The 18,991-nt window shown below is 36.5% G+C and overlaps 2 protein-coding genes across 2 annotated transcripts; one reads left to right on the forward strand and one right to left on the reverse strand.

Annotated features, from left to right (window-relative positions):
• The first annotated feature begins 1,454 nt into the window (after positions 1-1,454).
• Positions 1,455-3,497, forward strand: LOC306872539 (2-oxoglutarate receptor 1-like). Its single transcript, XM_079421146.1, has 2 exons — positions 1,455-1,501; positions 2,430-3,497. The coding sequence occupies exon 2, from the start codon at positions 2,438-2,440 to the stop codon at positions 3,458-3,460; it is 1,023 nt and encodes a 340-aa protein (XP_079277272.1). The 5' UTR covers positions 1,455-1,501; positions 2,430-2,437; the 3' UTR covers positions 3,461-3,497.
• Positions 3,498-14,273: 10,776 nt separating this feature from the next.
• LOC306872358 (sodium/myo-inositol cotransporter-like) lies at positions 14,274-16,316 on the reverse strand (the record flags this gene model as incomplete). The annotated part of the gene is made up of 1 exon (XM_079420872.1): positions 14,274-16,316. One exon carries the CDS (start codon positions 16,314-16,316, stop codon positions 14,274-14,276), a length of 2,043 nt encoding a protein of 680 aa, XP_079276998.1.
• Between the last annotated feature and the right edge of the window lie 2,675 nt (positions 16,317-18,991).

An 18,991-nucleotide genomic window follows, 5' to 3' on the forward strand; every position in this document is an offset into this window, starting at 1 on the left:
CAGGGCGTCACTGATTTGAGAGCTTTATCTGCTATAGAGGTCACACCTCTTAGGTGTCAAAGAGCCAATGGTTTCTTGAACTTTTGGAGGGAAAGTTTACGGCTCTTTGTCTCTGAACATGGTAATTTGCATAGTTAATTAGCCTGGGTTAATGCACAAACTACTAGAGATACTTAGGACACTAATATGTTGCATAGGTATCTTACCTTACCATCTGGTGCTACGGACCCAGTGGTCCCTGGCCTCTACAACCATCCTCTACCATGCTTGCCACTCGAAATTGGGCCGCAGCCCTGCACTTCACATATTCCTCCTCACTGCATCGGCCCTTCGTCTTCTAGGCCTTCCCCTTGGCCTGGTACCGAAAGGCTGTGCCCTGAAAACTCCCTGTGCCAGTCGTTCCTCTCCCATCCTTCGAAGTTGCCCATACCACAAGAGGCGCTGAAGCCTAACAAATGTTGATAGTGATGTATCCTGATACAGTGCTCTCAGCTCCTCATTCCTTCTCATCCTCCACTGTCCACCCTCATTCACAGGTCCAAATATTCTCCTTTGTACTTTCCGCTCGAACATATCCAACATGTCTGCGGACTTTTGGTTAAGGACCCAGGTCTCACCGCCAGATGAGACTACAGGTCTAATGAGGGACTTGTACATTCTGAGTTTGGAGGACCATGAAAGACTACGGCTTTTTAAAAAGGCTATTGAGGGCAAAGTAGCTCCTATTCACAGCAGTTATTCTTCTCTTGATCTGCATGTTGCATAGGTATCAACATGTAATATTCACTCTCAATTAGATCATCCGAAGACAAATTGATAGAGACCAAACATTATATAACTGAGGTGATATTAACTAGTGATCTATCATAAGCAGGCATAAAACAGTGTACAATACAGAAAAACATATTCAAGAACAGTAATAATATAGACAATGACCTGAAGATATGTGTGTTCATTCAAAGAAAGTTTTTTCTATGAATTAATTAGAGAAGAGTCCATTTGTATGGCATAATGTCTCTTTCCTAAGGGTGTTGCTCTGCACACATTCCTTTAAACAATAAAACTGGTGTTATCAGATTGGTTGCCATGGAACCAGGGGCCTAGTCATCCACAGACATACGCACACAGTATGTGTATCGGGTGAGGGGTCTGTGATTATTTGTTAATCTAATAACTAATTGATTTGTTAAATCAAATGAAAAATTGTGTGTCTGATTGGGCCAAATGCTACACCTGTAGGCTATACCTGTAAATCCCACCCATTTTCCCATGTGTTCACGGATTGTAGGCCTGCTGTGTGTCAGTCGGCAAATGGTTCACTGATGGTATTTGGATGTGACATACAGGAATGCAAATGAATAAGATCTACAATAGATATTTACCAGGAACTCTTCTGTAGAAGAGGGAGGATTAGCTCAGGGGTTTTAAACTGTTCACGAGATCACCGCAGTTTCACTGGGAGGAGGAACCAGCGGTTGAATCTGAAGCACCAGCACCTGTTGTAAGTATTCATTCATTTACTTCTAAAACAGATTGTTGAACTGTGTTTTTAGATCTCTATTTTTGTCATTGTCATGTCTGTAAATATCCTTTAAACAACAGTACGTTTACTTAAAAGCAAAACTGCCAATATAAAGATATTTTCAGAGAATATATTTTGAATTATTATTATTATTATAATTGAATTATAGCTGCAATTTGCTAAATGTAGTATTATAATACAACTTAACATTTCAAGGTAAGTAAACATAATATTTCAAGGAGGTACAAACATAATAAGTTGAAACAACAACAAAATAAATAAAAAAATAAAAAATATTGTTTTCATTTTTTAAAACATTTTTATTGCTTTTGTGTTTTTAAGTAATAACCTGAAAAATAATATAATAATATTTTTGTTTTTAAATAAAAATGTGGTTTAGTTATTTTTACAGGGAAATATGACCAAAAAAAAAAAAATGCTGTTACAACAGTGGATGCTGAGCTCTTTTCAATCCACATGTAACATAATGTTAAACTGTTGAAGGAAATTATATATATTCTCAAATTATATATATATATATATTCTCTAAATAATAATCGTTTAATTAAATTATTTTAATTGCAATTATATTGTAATTATTATTCTTATTATTAAAAAAATAATACATATTTATACATAAAAATTAATACATATAAAATATGTACTGCAATTCAGTTTCACACTGAACCTGCAACAGATTCATCTTGGAGTTTCACAACTGTTGAAACTGACTGTTTAATTAGAGATGTCATGTAGACTGCAGTGTTTGAATAACCTTTATGAGGTTATTGTGTGAAATCAAAAAACCGATTTTGCCTGAAATCCCAGGAATTCATTTCCAAAGCAATCAGTTAGACAAACGTTGCATGTGAGCTTTATAACAATTTTTTCTTCATTCCTGCTGCAGGAACAACCATGAGCAACCTTTACTACGGCACGAGTAACAGCTCGATTGATAACTGCACCAATGTGGACGATGTGGTGAAGCGTTACTATCTGCCTGTGTTTTACGGCGCGCTCTTCATCGTAGGTACGGTGGGCAATATCATCGCTCTGCTGGTCTACGTGGTCAAAGTTCGTCCCTGGAAGAGCAGCACCATCATCATGGTGAACCTGGTCATCACCGACCTCCTCTTCATGGTCTGCTTGCCCTTCCTGACCTACTACTACAGCCTCAACGACTCGTGGACACTGTGCATCACCATGTGTCGCTTCACGCGCTTCATCTTCCACTTCAACCTCTACGGCAGCATCCTCTTCCTCACCTGTCTGGCTATCTTCCGCTACGTGGCGGTCGTGCATCCGACGCACGCACACAGCATCAAGCAGAAGCGCTGGGGAACGCTGGCGTGCGTCCTGTGTTGGGCCGTGGCGGTTGCAGAAATAAGTCCAATTTTTAACCAAATTGAAATGAAGCTGCAGAACAACAAAACCTACTGCTTGGACCTCGCGAGCAACAACCCAGAATTCATGTGGCCGTATAGTTGGGTGTTGACCGTGCTTGGATATCTGGTTCCTCTAGTCGTGGTCTGTCTTTGCTATTGGCGCATCATAAAAGAGCTAAAGAAGGGTCCTCATAAGGAAAGCAGCAAACGGGTTCGAGCGAGGCGGGTCATCGTGTTGATTCTGACGTGTTTCATTGTGTGCTTTTTCCCTTTTCACGTGCTACGGGCTTGGAGGATCTACACGAAACTCACTCCGGAAACCGACTGCATGCAGGACGGCTGGGCTCATGCCGCATATATCATCTCCAGGCCTATCGCTGTACTCAACATCATTTTTAACCTGCCACTCTATACGTTATCAGGAGATTGTTTTAAGCAGGCCTTCGTGGAAATGTTCAAATGTGATTGGCTCATGTCGAAAACTAAAGGGAACGTTAAAGTGGCTGTGATCAACAAACCTGTGACCAACATCATGCATGATCAAAGCAGCTGAGACTCACGCTGTTGACTGAAATGCACAGTAAACTCACATTAAAAAAAAGAAATGTACAGTAAACGATGAGCCAAAGTCAAAGCTACTGTGAAACAGCCGACATATGAAGAGATACTCCACCATAAAATGACTCTCTGTCATCATTTACTCAAGTTGTTCCAGACCTGTATGACTTGTTGAGAAGATATTGTGAAGAAGCAACATTGGACCCTATTGTTATTGTTAACTAATTTTTATATTAAAACTGTAAAACAAACAAACAAACAAAAAAACCCTTTGTTCATTAAAATAAAGCTGAAATAAATAATTATTAGATGAAAATTTAAACTTAAAAAAGTTAAAATGTTAAAATGACAAACTAAAATAGATGTTTTATAAATATTTTAAATTATATAATGAAAGCTAAATGGAAATACAGTATATATATATATATATATATATATATATATATAAGCAAATAAAAAAATGACAAAAGCACACAATTATGAAAGCTTAAATTAAATTAAAATGAAAAAATATTAAATATGATATAAAATACAATAATAGCATATAAAAATACTAAAATAGCCCTGCTATCAACTTTCATTGTATGTATATATATATATATATATATATATATATATAAATACTACAATATAAATAAACACTTAAATATAAATACTATAATAGCATATAAAATAGCACTGCTATCGACTTTCAACTTTCATTATATGGATCATTTTTCAAAATATATTCTTGTGTTACTTTTAATATATATATATATATATATATATATATATATATATATATATATATATATATATATAAATATATATAATATTACTTGCTGTTGCCAATGTATAAAAGCAAAAAGACGCAAATGCATATGTTGCAATGGTTTTTCCATTATTAACGCACCAGGCCTAGCCTAAAAGCTGTTTATCTGTTATAATATTACCTCAATGTGCACAGCCTCAAATGGACACTGTATACACTGTATAATACTGAAAATGTTTCATATTTTTGTGCTGAGGTTTGATTCCCAAGAATGCATGAATTAAATGTGCATATTGAATGCAATGTTGTCAGTCATGTGTCGTGTGTGTCATGTGTTTCCCTCTTGTTTCCTTATTTGGTTTGTTTCCTGTCCTTGGTGTGATTATTAGTTAATTCTTTTCAAATGTGCTTTAGTCTTCATCTGTGATTAACCTGTGTATTTAAGTTGCTGTTTGTTTAGTTAGTGTTGTCTGGTCTACTCTCAGCCTTGCCTTGCCTTGCCCTTTTGGATTCATTAAAGACTGTTATTTTGCGTTATGATAATGATTTTAGGCATAAAAGAAAAATGGATAATTTTGACCCATAATTTTTGGGTCATTGTCGGCTATTGCTACAAATATACCTGTGCTACTTATGACTGCTTTTGCGCTCCAGGGTCATAAATGTACCATTTCAGAAGAAACAACCCTCTGGGCACCACTGTAGTCAAAAAATGGCCCTGATGAAAAAAAAAATATGCAAAGACATGTTCCATGTAATGATGATATTGCATTGCTGTTGTAAATTAATATTCTCTGTGTTTGTGGCAGCCTTAACTGGATGATGATGTTGTGTAATTCCTTTGTCATACAAGATTAACAAGAGTAAAAGTGACTACAATTACATTTGCAGTTTTACATTGACTTTTGTTGTGTACTGTACATTCAAAACAGATAAAACATTGAAACTAAAGTAGTTTGAATAATATCTTGCACAACTGACTCGAGAGAGTGCTATTTTAGTCCAAACGTCAATGCCTTTAGTTGCTCAGTTGATGGTCTTTGTTTTTCATAAACATGCCTGTGTGAAGGTCTGAATATAATAACTGGTTTATCAGATTCATCTGAAAAAGGCAGGTCTGGAAAAACAGCACCAGCTTCTTGCTTATTAATTGTTTAGATGCATTGCTTCACAGTAAAGGAAGAGGAAATGTGAATCTTTGTCAAAATCTATTGAGAAGTAAATAAGGGATTTGATTATCGTAAGAGGTTTATGTCGCATCCACGCCTTATATGGCAGGTTTCGAACTCAGATGTTTTAAATACTAGTGTTTTGGTTTGTAATGAACACTGAAAGGGTTAGTTCAGCCAAAAATGAAAATTAGCCCATGATTACGCACAAGGCATCCTAGGTGTATAATAATAATAATAATAAGGCATCAAAAGGTCAGTCAAGTACTGAGGAGCCAGATCATGCAAAGCCTTATATGTTAACATTTTAAAATCAATACAGTACCTGACATGGAGCCAGTGCAAAGACTTCAAAACAGGGGTAATATGATCACCAGCCCTGACCCCAGGCAGAATTCTAGCCGGCTAATTTTGTAAATATTGAAGTTTGTTAATGGAGGGTTTAGATACTCCAGCAAGAAGACCATTGCAATAGTCAACACGTGAAAAGACAAAAGAGTATATCAACCTCTCAGCAAATGAGAAGGACACATGGGTGCTCTATTTCTGAGGTGATAAAAGGATGTCTTAACCGTATTCTGCACAAAAGGCTCAAATGACATAATAAAGCAAGCAGGCCGTTTTTGTATGAGGCACGTATTATTATGGATGTATGCGCTTTATTGGACTTTTGGACTGTTGAAAAAATATAATGCTTGGAAGAGCCGGGACATTTCTTAATATAACTCTGATTGGATTAGTCTGAAAGAGTCATATACACCTACAGCAGGATGCCTTGAGGGTGAATAAATCATGGGCTAATTTTCATTTTTGGGTGTACTAACCCTTGAATAACGCAAGTCATCACTTTAGTGGAAGCGATTAACTTTTTCTGTAATGAAATCTAATTAGTTCCTCAACGACTTGACCTTGTATTAAATATCTCAGGTCGATCAGCTCAGATTTGATCTGTTGTTCACACAATGAGGAAACACCTACACTAACCGTCAGACCTGGAAATAAGGAAGAATCAACTTCTGCATATTTATTGTAAATCAATACTAGTTCAGTCTCCAAGGTGATTAAATCGCTAGAAAAAAATTAGTGAAAAAAGGACAATTGGAACGGGATTTCCCAAGTTTCTGGTTTAACTCTATAAGCTGTGTATAGAGCTGTGTATAAGGCGCTACAGAGCCACAATTACCAGGACAGCCAGGCACAAGAACAGTTTCTTCCCCCAGGCATGAACCTTATGGACAGTTAAATGCCATCCCATGCAATAACAATGTGCAATAACCTTATATTTATTTGCTACCACCTCCATCCTTGTACATCCCTGCATCTCCTTCTATTCTCTCCCACTCTGTCATCTATTGCACAACTATACCAGCGGTTCTCAATTCCAGTCCTCTTATCGCTTCAGACACTTGTTCTATTCGAACGTAAGTCCCCTGTGGACATCACAGGATATTCCACAATGATTCCAATTCGAAGCGAACGTATATATTCCATTCAATGTGAATTGAAGTGTGCGAGACGTGAATTTAAATTGTATATATATATACAGAGGTATATTATGTCACACTCGTCCATGTGTGAAGATGTTTCGCAAATCCATGAATGAATCTTCCGAAGTGATGTAAACTTCAACAGATTTCCCCTGCTCAGGGAGTAGGGAGCAATGGACACTGTGTAGGGACCATGTCAATTGGAACACAGTTGATGCACAGAGCTCACTTCTAATGAGCAGATTATCTGAATCAGGTGTGCTAACAAAAATATGCAGAGCGGGGGGGGACTGTCTTATGTAGCATGATGCTAATGTTAGCTCTAATGCACCTGCAGAACAGGTCCAATTCTTCTTCATAATTCATTTTATCATAATACTTCATGTAAGGTCGCAAGAAAATGTTTTGTTGTATTTATTTAGGAATACTTTTGATAATAGTTGGGTAAATGTGTTCTGGGATTGAAGCGATGTGGCTTGGTAAACGTTTTATTGTCAGTATAAAGGCTGATAATGGCTGAGAAAAAAAAAGAAAAAAAAAAAGAATAATAATAACTAGTTTGTCATGCATTCCTTTATTTCAACACATTTACAGGTAAATCCTAGTATTTTAAATTTGCGATTAATCGAGATTAATCACAGTTCAGGACTTTGATTAACGCGATTAAATTTTTTCATCGATTGACAGCACTAATATAGGCCTATATTAATACATTGTACATGCAAGTATAGCCGAAATCACAGTACAGCTATTGTCTTATGTGTAGCCTATTTGATTTTATCAGACAACGGCTCGATCATAAATCAGGATTTTTGTGCAGAGTAACATCTTGGAAATGAGAGCTGGTTCTACCCGATCTCATGAATGTGTGTCTAATAGTATAATAAATAGTACGCAAATAAAAAAGAAAACTCGTGGTATTGATACGCAAAAATGCTTGTAATGCTACGTGATGGGTAGAATTAGGGTTGTGGGGTAGATGCCTATCATATGCACGCAAAAACCGCGTATTATATGTACGCCAAACACGCGCGTGTCATATATATACTATTTTTCAATTTTTCCAAATGGACCGTCAATCCATTTTTGGGTATCAATACAACAAGTTTTCGTTTTTTATATTGGCGTGCTATTTATACACATTTTCATGAGACCATAGTCTTAATGGGTCGCGATTCAGTCAGTTTTGCTCAATTGCTCATAAGAGAAGTAATGGGAACTTGGTATTTCTATGGTCTTTTTTCATGCGTCTAATAGACATGAACAAGTTCTTTGAAGAACATCTATGACCCTTGAAACGTCTACTCTTCATGCACTATGTTGACTATGGTTTCACTAATAATAAACATTAAAGCATCCATATTTGTCCATGCCCAGTTAATTAGATGTATTTAAAACGCGAAAAGTATTAATTTAAGGTACATATAGAACAGATAAAAATGTGTGATTAATCGCAAGTTAACTCATGACGATTTCCACGTAACAAAATTACTAAAAACCAAAATTGTAATTAAAATGAAAACTGAAAATATAAAAAATGAAATAATTGTAAATATTAATACATACTACATAAAAAAATATACAAAAATAACACTGGTATTAACTTTCATTATAAACACACACACACACACACACACATATATATATATTTTAAATATCCTCTTTTGTGTTATTAATCAATTTAACTTCTTGTATATAACTTTTTATATAACATATATCATATTACTCTGCATTTTATAAAAGCAGTAAGACACTCAAAGTCAAATAAACTGAAGTGATTTTACCTTGATTAAAGAGTGTTAATCATAATTAAACCTCCTTAATTGTAATAAATTATCAATAATTGTCTAAAGTGGCCCAATACATTGTAATGTTGAAAACACACACAATTATACATTAAAATAATCACATTCTGAAGATCTCCTGTGCAAATTACAATCAAGCATTTGATGGTTTGTGTTGACATGGTTGTGCATTATGACTTTAGTTTAGCATCATGAGTTTCTGTGTCTCAGACAAGTTTTGCAAACCTGTAAAAAGCCAAATATATCTAGTATTATGCAACATCAAAAAAAAGTTCAGAAACCGCTGACTTCTGACGCTTTACAGTGAGACTCATTAATGCAACAAAAACAACTGTTTCTCAATCTACCTTTGAATAAGGTAAGAATAGAAAGGTATCTTATCTTCAAAGAACTTTTTTAGACCAAGCTTACCGAAGAATTTCAATGCTCAGAAAGAGTTTCTCTTTCATAAAGACATGCAGTTCTGAGATTAAGGTTCATTTAAACATCAACTTGATTTCAGATGTTTCTACTAAATAAAATAAAAATGACATGTTAACAGTTGTCAGGTAAGAGCAAAAAAATAAATCAATAAAATAATGCAGATATTCAGAGTTAGGATTGCAGATTTTGGTATCTTGGACAAATTTAAGGAAAAAAAAGACCTTTTTAAGACCTGAAACTCAAGAGGAGACACAAGTAAGATTTTTTTATCAAGAAGACTCCATTTGCTTTCCAATCAATGCCATTATAGGAGAAACAACTGAAATATTAAAGAAAACTTATTTACAGCAAATGAACAATCAGAATCATTAGGATATGATGGACTGATAATTATTAATAGCTGTCTTTTATCAACAACGAAGGTTTTGGTACCCGAAACTATACTGCAAGTTAAAAGAAATCGCCTGTATATTTACTGCTACATGGAAACAAGATCATAAAATGTGTTTCATAACATCACACAATACAGTGTTATTCAATTCGGCTTTTCCCTGGCATTTACTGTTTTATTTCCTGCTTTCCTTTGTTATGTCACCGGTAAAGTATAAGGATGTTCTCAGGTGACACGCGATGGACTGAAACCAGTTCATACTTCTAGAAAGGTTGTTCATAAAACAATAGGTAGCCTATTCTAAAAATATCTATTCAGGTGGAAGGAATAATTGACATCAAAGCTATATGGGTTCGCTTTAATTCAGCATGAAGCAATAATTGCATCAAAAGGATCATAATAAAAGTTTGGAGTCAGTAAGATTTGGCTATGACCCATTCATCTGATCAAAAGTGACAGTAAAATACTTCTGCATTGTTACAAAAACATTTACTGTTACCGTCTGGTCGACGCTACAGAGCTCTGAGCACCAGAACGACCAGGCACAGGAACAGTTTCTTCCCTCAGGCAATCCATCTCATGAACACTCAACAATAAACGTGGAACACACAACTATATACACTATCCATTCACCACACTCACTTATTTTATTTTTATTTTCTCATTTCTAATTTGCACATACTTGACCTGTACATACATAGTTGTCTATATTATATATTGTGTTTTTGCTGCTTTGTACATTGCCTATTTGGATATTTGGATGTTATTCTTATATTATCTGTGTCCTGTTGCTGTCTTTCTGTTGCACTGTGGAGCTTCTGTCACTAAAACAAATTCCTCGTATGTGTACTTGGCCAATAAAGCTCATTCTCATTCTGATTCTGATAATGTGTCATGAGCTCAACAAAACATGAATAATTATATACTAAAAAACAAACAAACGTTTAAAATAGTCAATGTCAGCTAACAATGTATATCTCTTGAATTCTTTTAGAGCCTCATGATGATTATACAGTAACAGACATTTGATCAACAAGTACACACACACACACACACTTACACTAACTGTTTAAAACTACACTCCACAAAATGCTGGGTTAAATACAACCCAGTGCTGGGTAAATATTGGACAGAACACATGCTGGGTTGTTTTCAACCAACAGTTGGGTTAAATATGTAACCCAACCTTCTGGGCAGTAACCCAGTCGCTGGGTACGTCCATATTTTACCCAGCGCTGGGTTGTATTTAACCCAGCATTTTTTATAGTCACAAAATTGCAGCTTTACTTTATCAGAGAGTGGACTCTGAGGAAAACCCCAAGAGAGTGGCACAGACTGTTATGGAATGATACTAAGCAACATAAACAATACTAAAAATATATTTTGTTTACAGATTTTGAAATCAGACAACAGTGCAGTTTTAACAGTAAAATGACAAACTATGCAAAAATGTATGATAACTAGAACAGGCCTAACAGGTTTACTGTGTACTTCAGTAAATTAAACACAATACTGCACTTCAGACCTCATTTGCTCTCTCTCCTTCATATCAAATCTCATCTACTGTATAATTCCAAAAATAAAATCTCCAGTGAAAGCTCACAGCAGGTCGTTATGAAGACAACTTTGACTGGAGACATTTGACACCTGGAGGAACTTAAAATATAGTGTTACTGCCAGGGTTTTTTTAACTTTTCCTATAAAGTCCTCATCTCCAATAATCGTCAACAAAGGTTACTCTTTATCATTCTTCTAATCTAATGTTCTCTTAAAATATTATCACATGCCCACCTAATCAAGAAGATGCTTTAAAGTTTGTACTTCCCCACACAATCAGGGATGTCTAGAATCAGTCAACACCCTATTCAAACTCTATACAGCCTTTGTAAAAAGCTTTTTAAGAGTAGTTATGTTAACAATGAGATATGGAATGCATTTTTATTATAACTGAATAAAAGAGTAGTTTCTATACGCAGGTTCGCAACACTCACACTCTTCTGATTTGAAATAAAGAAGTACATCCTTCTTACTTCTGGGAATTCAGAGTTGCATGTCAACTCACACACATTCACAGACTGGCCTTGATACAGCCAAACCACAATTGACTTGTTTTCAGCCAAAATACTAACCCAAGTAAACTTGACTAGTAGACTGTCGCACAAGTGAACTTAATAAACCTAGATCTGCAGACAGGGGAAACCTGTCTAAATATGTCAAATCAACAAACCTATACTAATATAGAACAAGAGAACTGTGTGGCATTTCTAACTCTGTTGGCATGAAAATGTCATGTAAGGACATTTACGGGAAGTAATTAAAAAAAAATAGCGCAGACGAGAAATGGGAGTTCAAATCTGTTAAGAAATCATACGAATCACCAAGATCCTTAACTGTCTCTGGTCATGCATATGTGAAAACCTGCAGTTGTATCTGGTGTTGTTTCCCCTGGTTTTCTTCCTTCAGTGAAACTGACTGTAAACAACCCACATATCTACATAGGTGAGGTTCCAAAGAAAGAAAACCACAAAGACCTGAATACAGAAATACACACCGTCTTGCTGCTAAAACCTAACCAGCTCTGAAGAACGCAAGCCAAGTAAATACAAAAGTGCGAGAGAGAGAGAGAGACGCCAGAATGATTTTAATTCAGTCGCTATGCTAACATGGACTGGGAAAAGTGCATATATTCAGGTCGGAGAGTTAAATATTTGAATGTTTTATTATTTGGACAAGAGTGTTTAATTAGCCCACATAATTCCAGTGACCTTAAAGCATGACAAACACACATTAACAAAAAAACCCAAAAAAGTTCTATGGATTTATTTTAAATGGGGTCAGCGGTGGGTAGAGATGTTTTCAGTGGTGAGACTGACACTCTCTCTCACACACACACACACACACACACAGTCAGTTCACAGACTGTTGAATTTAACCTGCATTACTCTAATGAAGTTACAAATGCAAAAAGACAAAAAATTTAAGCAAATAAGCAAAACTTTTACTAGGTTCAGTATAATCTCAATCAACCGCATTTGTGAAAATTGTGGGGAAAATATGACTCATCCCTTGTTGTCAATTTTTATTTTTCAGTGAAAACAAAATTGAAACAAAAGCAAAAATCAAGGTTACACCAAGGCACTTATAATGGAAGTTAATATAGCCCACATTTTGGAGAATTTAGGCAGAAACTGTTTAAATTTGAGTTTTATTTTACCTTTTAAACTTTTGGCACCATTCACTTCTATTGTTCTGTTAAATGGTCCAACATAACCAAGATTTTTCAAGAAAAGTAGGGACTTAACAGTAAGAAAAAAGTAGAACATTAGATCACAAATGCTGTCAATTCAGCTGAACTGGTTCTGAACCAGGAATATTCCTTAAAGCAGTGGTTCTCAAAGTGTGGTACGTGAGCTTTCTCTAGTGGTACTCAGAGGAATCTCTGAACTACATTTTTCCCCCACCGAGGCTAGCAAGTTTTTTAAACAGGTTTAAATGGGAGCGTCTTTTTCATGTTGAGCACTCGGGTGTTTTTTTTCTCGGTGCTGAGAGTTGAAAAATTTTCAACTTTGGGTAAAACTTAGCACTCATCACTGTCACTTTTTAGTCAGCTAACCAGTAGAGAAGGGGCGGGACTAATACCTTCACACCCTGCTTGTACTACAACTGAACAACAATGGAGAATTTATGTCTTTACCATATTATTATTCCATATCATAGGAACCACAGCGTCTCAACTGAAAAAAACAAACAATATGCTGCCCTCTCAAGCGCTCACAGCTGGGCGTTTTCAGCTGGATTTGGTGGATACCTCGCCTGATAGTTGTTACTTGCACCTATACATACAGCTTGTGTTAATTTCTTTTTTTAATCAATTACTTTTTTATTTAAAAGTCAAATAAAAAACTGTACTTTACTTAAAGATTAAATGAAAATGTATTGCAGCTACGTAAAAGTTAAATAAAAACTGTAAGTTACTGTACTTAAATGTTAAGTACGATACATTTTCATTTAATCTTTAAGTAAAGTACAGTTTTTTTATTTCACTTTTAGGTACAATATATTTTAATGTAATAATTAAGTTTTTTATTTACCTGGAGGTAAGCACAGTGCAGTGTTAATGTTCAAACTGTGTATTTACAATGTTTTAAGAGGCTGACAATAATAAATATTCTTATTAGGAATAAAAACTGACTCGTTTTATTTGCAAACTGTGCATAGTGCTACTGCATTTTAATGTTGGTCATAATGGTGGTACTTGGAAAGCCAAATATGTTCTGAGGTGGTACTTAGTGTAAAAAGTTTGAGAACCACTGCCTTAAAGGAAATACCGTGTGGTTTATGATTCATGTGGTTTTGATATAATCAACACTAAATATGGAGGTGACTTGTGACTTTACAAAAAAACCCCCAAAAAAACTGTTCTTTAAAAAAAAAAATTGCAACTATATTTTACACATTTTGACTTAAGATGTTTCTTATTTTTAGATTTTGGCCTTTCACATGCAATTACATCAATTCTTTGATTGTTATGCCATTAATGTGAACGTCTGACGTTATTGCACAGTATTGGCAACCAGCACTATAAATCAGTAATACATGGTCTTGCAATGTGAGTTGTACATTACTAACCCTACAGTGCAAAACACTATTGAGAAATATAAATTACAACCATAATCACACTTTATATATATATATATATAGGTTTAAAATAATCTACAAGAATATCAATATAAGATGTTTGCAATATAAACTCATATAGATCGATAGTTAAAATTATGAGCATTACAAAGTAAAGTATACAAACAAGAAAATTCCAAGTGTGCACACTAACAAGAGACCGAGATTGAGGATAATTTTGGTATTTGGAGGTTCTTTGAGCATTTCAGTAACATTCCTGTCTTCGTCTCCAAAAGGTGAATCCGGTTCCTCTAAATTGTTATTATACCCACAAAACCACTCCAAACATTTCACACACCGTCCCTTATATCCACCTACATGATCAATGCCCTGTTGTTTGTGGGTATGTTGAGACTCCAAGTGGCCATTTGGCAGTATTTCAGGCTCTGTTTGAATAACCTGAGATGATGGTTTGATTTCCACTTCATTCATTGTCTTCTCTTTTTTTGTTTCTACAGAAAGCTGAGGAAGTTTGCTGTTCTCGGTTTGATTCCTGTTGCGCAGTCCCCACAAAGTAGTCGTAGCAATCTGTTCCTTGCTCGGTGGATCCGTGCAAAGACTGACGACTACTGTCACGAGCCCCGAAACCCAAAACAACACAGCCGCCACATACATGAAATGAACATCTTTGATGAAAGCAGGGCGGTCATCGGTTGTGTTACAGTCCGGCTCTCTATAAACAAAGGCAAGAATGAGTCTTACGGCTCCTAGCAAGAAGCCCACAATTCCACCCCAGAATGCACCGGTCTCATTGCAACGTTTCCAAAGGACACCAAGCAAGAACAGTGCAGCAATGGGTGGTGTGAGGTAATCCGATACCTCCTGAATGTAGAGGAACATCTGACCACCTTGCATCTCAATGACAAATGGGACCCAAGCTATGCTAATGGCCACTATGAGGACCACAAACATGCGGCCCACCACCATGAGCTCTTTGGAGGAAGCCTGGTGACGCACCATCTTATAGATATCAAGGGTGAAGATAGTACTGGCGCTGTTGAAGATTGAGTCCAGGTCGCTCATGAGAGCGGCGAGCATCACCGCCATCATCAAGCCTCGTAGACCTACAGGCATGACATTCATGACGAGGCGAGGATAGGCGATGTTAGTGCAACCGGCTTTGCTGTTGCAGACTTGCATGCAGTGCTCTGGACTGATGCAAGCAAGTTCATCAGCAAAGAGCACACGGGAGATCATCCCTGGAATCACAATGATAAACATTGGTAGGACTTTCAGGACGCCCGCCATCAGGGTTGACCCTTTGGCATGGGCAATATTCCGGGCTGCCAGGACTCTCTGGACTATGACCTGATCGGCACACCAGTACCAGATCGAGGCTGGAGTCTGGCCCAGAAGAAAAGCAGGCCACGGCAGGTCTTTGTCCAAAGGACCTCTTAAGATCTTAAACGAATCTGGTTTAGGATGCACATCGCAGGAATTGAAGTTGGTGAAATTATTTTTGAGGAAAATGGCAGTGACGTTGGGAGATGCATTCATGTACTTGGTGCGCAAACCCTCGAGACCTCCGACCTTAACTAAACTGATAGCCATCAGGCATAGTGCTCCCGATATCATGAGGAACGCCTGCAGAGTGTCCGTGTAGATAACTGCCACCAGGCCGCCAGTTATTGTGAGAAGGGCAGTCATGGTGATGAGCAGGATTATGGACACGTACAGGTTCCAGCCCAGAGATTCCTGGATAAAGAGTGCTCCAGAATATAGATCCACTGAGAGCTTGGTGAAAATGTAGAGGAGAAGAGTTAGGGACGCAAAGAAAATCTTCAGCCGCTTCCCACCAAATCTTTTGGAGAGGTACTCCGGCATGGTGTACACACCTGAGTGGATGTAAACGGGCATGAAGACCCAACCCAGGAGCTGCAGCAGTAGAATTGCATTGAACTCCCAAGCACCTACGGCAAACCCGCTTGCTGCACCTGAGCCTGCCAGGCCGATGAAGTGCTCACTGCCAATGTTGCTCACGAACAGCGATGCACCGATCATCATCCAGTTCATGGAACGACCAGCAAGGAAGTATCCGCTCACGGTACCTCGATTCGCCTTCCACATCGCAAAAAAGCCAAAAGCCAGGACAAGAACGAAGTACATGGCAACAACAACAATATCTGCGGCTTCCATTGTTGATGCCATTTTTTAATTGTTGGTGGAATGAGATATACCATTCGGTGGGCCACATATAGCAATGAATTCTGAAAGAGAGAAAATAAACAGATTTGAAAAAAAAAGACACTAACCCCATTTAGATGTTGGCAAACATGGTACAGACCAGAAAAAAAAAATAGTACAACTTCTATTTAGGTCGGATGTCTGCAGACAGTGTTACAATTTATGAAGCACTGTCCTTTTCATTTGTCAATGTACTTCAACTGCATTTCACCTTTTCAGACTCTGAGAGCAGATTTTAATGATTACTAAAATATTCTTGATAAAGTAAAAATGTTAGTACAAATTAATTATTAGGGCTTTGGGAAAAAAAACAAATACAATGTTTAAAATTAAACAAATCATTTTCAGTCTGTTAGGTTACCTTACTTAAACTAATTTTCAGTTAGTTTAAGTAAGGTAACCTACCACTATGTGTTTGTTTGTGATTCAAGATATTGAGCAAAAATGATGAAGAAAAGCGATGTGAGTGAAGAGAAAAGACTAATCCTGCCGCATTTGACACACAAATATAGATATTTAAATTCAGGCTTTACAGTCCAAATACTCATTGGGGTCACAGCAATTTAACTGTGTATCAAACTACTTTAAAACATTCATTTAAACCATGCAATATTATTACGCAAACAGTTTGATGAACTTAATAGGCCTAACTGACTGACTACATGGAATATTTATGTGCTTTTATACATTTTTTTGTCATTTTATTTAACTGCTAAATAAACAAACAAATCAATCAATCAAACAAACAAGAAACAACAGCAATACTTATATGAAAAATAAAATGGTAGAAGTTATAACATCTAAACAGTTACCTTACATGTACTGTATGTTAAAAACACATTTGAAAATCGTAATGTTTATATATATATATATAAAAAAAAAAGTTAATATCAGTTAGCTGTCATCTTCCACAGTCATCTTCATTTGGTACCCGTTATGCAAAAGCACAGATGAACGTTAAACCAGTTATACTTGATAAGCACAAAGTAACACCCTGAACAATAATAATAATAGCCAAATAAAATCACCAAATCACATGTAAAACTAGATTAGCTAAACTTTCAGTCTCGCGTCACAGGTCATGCACAGCCTCAGAGATCTCGGTGATAAACGGTAAAAACTCATGCATACTTACCGAAGTCTTTAAAAAGCAGGGATGCAATGCGTTTGTAACGGTGTGTGAAGAGACCCCGCATCCGTTCCGCCCACCATTGCTTTTTTCCCCCAAGCAATGTGAATTCCGGTGTAGTACCATGGTACAGCGATGCTATCAGATGGATGTAGCGGGCTCCAAGGTACTTCAGCTATGAATGGTAGCCTAAATGTCCCATAAAATGCTTGTATCATGGCATACCATTGCAAATAGCGATGCAAATCCCATGCAGTATTATGATGTCTGTGGCGTTTTGTCAGAAATTAGGATTACTTAATTTTATACACTTTGTTTGAAAAAGTTACCATAGAAGATTTCTTTCTCTAATTAATAGCATACAGTTTGTACCCTGCATTGCTTAATTACGCAATAATATATCGCCTAATTGCGCCAAAGCAAATCAATTGGTTGCTGAGAACTAAATAGACTAATTGATGTAGATAAGAAGTGCCGTATGCTGTTTGAACAAGATCCAATATCAGTTTATTGGATTTATTATGGTATTCTAGTAAATTTAAATGACTGACTTCAGACTCAAAGTCAGCAGCAACATGTTATGATCTCTTCATTTCCACTCATCATTATATCATCACTATATCAGCATCTGTGTGTGCTAAGCATAAAGCAGATAACCAGTAGAGATAAACTAACCCGTGATCACACCATCTAAACTGGAGCATTAAACAAGATAAAACTTAAAAACCCCACTCTGGATTATAACTGCGACTGCATATAATCGTCAGATGATGGCGACATCGTCTTTCAATTCACAAGTTTCCAAGAAGACAAGGAAAGAGCACAAATCCAGAAGCTTTGTGATAGAGTGATACTTAGTACATGACTAGATAAAGATCTTTTTGTATGTGTACAGAGGCCAGGTGCGACTATGTAGGTCAAGGCTGAACCATAAACGTTCACAAGCCTACAATACAACACTAAAGTGAACTCATCATCTATTTAATGCTCTGTTGTGTAGTCTATCATAATCTAAACTAGCATATTATACAATTATAAAATATCAAACAATGCAGTCTAGCTCTGTATGTTAACGGAAATGACCCAAAAGAGTAGAGGACATGCATGGTGCCATATCAAATTTATAATTTTTCATGCACCATGCTATAGTATTCAGTAATTTTTTTTAATGGTAGAAATTTCTATCTTGACATCTCTTGAATACAGTACCCCACCTCATTCCTCTCTAGATTGTAGTTTTGTGATTGACAGCACTCTTTCAGTTTGCACTAGGGGGCTGAAGTGCTCAAAGCTGACAGCAAAGCGGCTGCTTGTTCAAACACTGTAGTGAACACCAAAGCAGCTGTCAGAGGATGTGTGAAAACCTTCTAGCTAGATTTGCAACAGCATACATGTTACTTATACTATTTTGGTAATTTAGTACTGTATTCTCTGTCCAGTATGCACATTTTCTCCTTAAATGCACACAATGCAATGCACTTGGCTTGACCTTCCATTTGCAAAACGATCA

This window comes from Barbus barbus (assembly GCF_936440315.1).
Source record: "Barbus barbus genome assembly, chromosome: 7".
NCBI lineage: Eukaryota > Metazoa > Chordata > Actinopteri > Cypriniformes > Cyprinidae > Barbus > Barbus barbus.

Excerpts from the sequence above, each read along its gene's own strand:
- LOC306872539 (XM_079421146.1), top strand. The coding sequence starts at position 2,438 with ATGAGCAACCTTTACTACGGCACGAGTAACAGCTCGATTGATAACTGC.